We start from the raw sequence: 3,127 nt of genomic DNA, 5'->3' as shown, positions 1-3,127 counted from the left end.
AAGATTCGGCCAAAAGTGACGGGGAAAAGGCGGCCGGCAGCCTCCACGTCAAACACCTCAAGATTGCAAATGAATACTTCGGACGCATCATCGGACGCCAGGGAGCCAACATCAACCACATTCTCGAGGACAAGAACGCTGAAGTCAAATTCGACGACTGCGCGAACGTGGTGACCGTGAATGCTTCTTCTTTGGAGGAACTCGAGGAGATCGAGAACGAGATCGCGAAAGCGGTTCAACTGGGTGAGTTGAAGAAGCAACCTTGGCACAAGTTCCAACTTTCGCTGCCAGATCGGGTTTCGGTCATCAAGAACAACGATTTGCGAGAACTGCAGGATTCCCTAGGGGTCAAAATATGGTTCCCACGGAGTGGTGACCCATGGGAGGTCGTTTCTATACAGGGGGAGAGGGCTAAGGCCAAGGAAGTCTACCAAAAGCTGACTAGTTGTCTGATGGAGAGGAAAAGTGACCTGACGAAGGACACAAACACTACTGATTTAGAATAATGGAAACATCAAATTTGTAAAGGGAAAAAAATGTACTTTAAGTTCTATCTAAGCAATAAATCAAAATACTTTATGTAAAATAAAGGATATTGTAATTTTGTAAAGAAAAGGTATTGTAAACTAAGTTTTATTTAGGGAATAAAATTGAAATAAACTTATTATGTGTTTTTAAGTTTTCCTTGTGTTTATATTTCATGTGTGAAAAAAGTGAAAAAGAAACAAAAATATTATGCCTGGGTTTTGCTTATTACTCATTTGTCATTTCCTATCTCTCTCTCTCTCTCTTGCTCGCTCTCTCTCTTTCTCGCGCGCTCTCTCTCTCTCTCTCTCTCTCTCTTCTGATGAATTGTTATTGACAATAAAACAAACAAACACTCACACTCTCTCTCTGTATATGGTTCAGGCTCTCCCAGGCCCTCTTCCCCAGCCTGGATGACAATAAAACAAACAAAGCCACAAGGATCACCCACATCTGCCTTATGTAGGACGCCTCGGGGACCTATGGTTCAGGCCCTCCCCAGGCCGGCTTCCCCAGCCTGGCAGGAAGCCTGCCTCCCTCCAGGGAAGCAGCCTCTGAGGAGGATCTTCCCAGTCAAGGCTGCCTTCAGGGAAGGCTTCCGTGGGGCGCCTCGGGGACCCTCAGGAAAGCTTCCCTGGGGTGCCTCAGGGACCCTCAGCCTAGTGTGGGTTCAGGGAAGGCCTCCTAGGACGCCTCAGGGACCCTCAGCCTCAGGCCCTCCCAGGTCCGCTTCCCAGCCTGGCAGGAAGACCTGCCTCCCTCCAGGAAGCAGCCTCTGAGGAGGATCTTCCCCAGTCAAGGCTGCCTTCAAGGGAAGGCTTCCCTAGGACGCCTCGGGGACCCTCAGCCTTGTGGTTCAGGCCCTCCCCAGGCCCGCTTCCCCAGCCTGGCAGGAAACCTGCCTCCCTCCAGGGAAGCAGCCTCTGAGGAGGATCTTCCCCAGTCAAGGCTGCCTTCAAGGGAAGACTTCCCTAGGGTGCCTCGAGGCCCCTCAGCCTTGTGGTTCGGGCCCTCCCCAGGCCCGCTTCCCCAGCCTGGCAGGAAACCTGCCTCTCTCCAGGGAAGCAGCCTCTGAGGAGGATCTTCCCCAGTCAAGGCTGCCTCCTAGGGAAGGCTTCCCTAGGGCGCCTCGGGGTCCCTCAGCCTTGTGGTTCAGGCCCTCCCCAGGCCCGCTTCCCCAGCCTGGCAGGAAACCTGCCTCTCTCCAGGGAAGCAGCCTCTGAGGAGGATCTTCCCCAGTCAAGGCTGCCTTCTAGGAAGGCTTCCTAGGGCGCCTCAGGGACCCTCACCCTTGTGGTTCGGGCCCTCCCAGGCCCGCTTCCCCAGCCTGGCAGGAAACCTGCCTCCCCTCCAGGAAGCAGCCTCTGAGGAGGATCTTCCCCAGTCAAGGCTGCCTTCAAGGGAAGACTTCCCTAGGGTGCCTCGGGGCCCCTCAGCCTTGTGGTTCAGGCCCTCCCCAGTTCCGCTTCCCCAGCCTGGCAGGAAACCTCCCTCCCTCCAGGGAAGCAGCCTCTGAGGAGGATCTTCACCAGTCAAGGCTGCCTTCAAGGGAAGGCTTCCTAGGGCGCCTCGGGGTCCCTCAGCCTTGTGGTTCAGGCCCTCCCAGGCCCGCTTCCCCAGCCTGGCAGGAAACCTGCCTCCCTCCAGGGAAGCAGCCTCTGAGGAGGATCTTCCCCAGTCAAGGCTGCCTTCTAGGGAAGGCTTCCCTAGGGCGCCTCGGGGCCCCTCAGCCTTGTGGTTCGGGCCCTCCCCAGGCCCGCTTCCCCAGCCTGGCAGGAAACCTGCCTCCCTCCAGGGAAGCAGCCTCTGAGGAGGATCTTCCCCAGTCAAGGCTGCCTTCAAGTGAAGACTTCCCTAGGGTGCCTCGGGGCCCCTCAGCCTTGTGGTTCAGGCCCTCCCCAGGCCCGCTTCCCCAGCCTGGCAGGAAACCTGCCTCCCTCCAGGGAAGCAGCCTCTGAGGAGGATCTTCCCCAGTCAAGGCTGCCTTCTAGGGAAGGCTTCCCTAGGGCGCCTCGGGGCCCCTCAGCCTTGTGGTTCGGGCCCTCCCCAGGCCCGCTTCCCCAGCCTGGCAGGAAACCTGCCTCCCTCCAGGGAAGCAGCCTCTGGGGAGGATCTTCCCCAGTCAAGGCTGCCTTCAAGGGAAGGCTTCCCTAGGGCGCCTCGGGGACCCTCACCCTTTTGGTTCAGGCCCTCCCCAGGCCCGCTTCCCCAGCCTGGCAGGAAACCTGCCTCCCTCCAGGGAAGCAGCCTCTGAGGAGGATCTTCCCCTCTCAAGGGTGCCCTAAAGGGACGGTTTCCCCTAGGGACCCTCACCCTTTGGTTCAGGCCCTCCCCAGGCCCTTCAGCCTCAGGAAACCTGCCTCCCTGGCTGAGGATCTTCCCCTCTCAAGGGTGCTGATGTTGTTGGGGCCTTCCTCCTTGTGGCCTCTCTCTTCTTGTTTCCATTTCGTCCTGTTTTGAAGAGAAGACCTCACGCCCTGGCTACGATAATCCAAGAGATGTTTCTTAACCCTGGTTTTCAAATATGATATCTCGGCTCAGAAGGCTTCAAGAAGATTCGAAGAATTTCGGAGCTTGCTTCTGGAGACTCTGAGGTTGGAGT

General features: G+C 57.0%; 1 protein-coding gene across 1 annotated transcript; it reads left to right on the top strand.

The window, feature by feature from the left end:
- The first annotated feature begins 938 nt into the window (after nt 1–938).
- On the top strand, nt 939–2,810 carry LOC136830098 (collagen alpha-2(I) chain-like). The gene is made up of 5 exons (XM_067089291.1): nt 939–1,266; nt 1,438–1,710; nt 1,852–2,149; nt 2,321–2,445; nt 2,617–2,810. Exons 1-5 carry the CDS (start codon nt 939–941, stop codon nt 2,808–2,810), a joined length of 1,218 nt encoding a protein of 405 aa, XP_066945392.1.
- The last annotated feature ends 317 nt before the right edge of the window (nt 2,811–3,127 follow it).

Source organism: Macrobrachium rosenbergii, chromosome 46, assembly GCF_040412425.1.
Source record: "Macrobrachium rosenbergii isolate ZJJX-2024 chromosome 46, ASM4041242v1, whole genome shotgun sequence".
Classification (NCBI taxonomy): Eukaryota; Metazoa; Arthropoda; class Malacostraca; order Decapoda; family Palaemonidae; genus Macrobrachium; species Macrobrachium rosenbergii.
The sequence above is the reverse complement of the archived record's forward strand: the minus strand, read 5'-3'. Positions and strand labels throughout refer to the sequence as shown.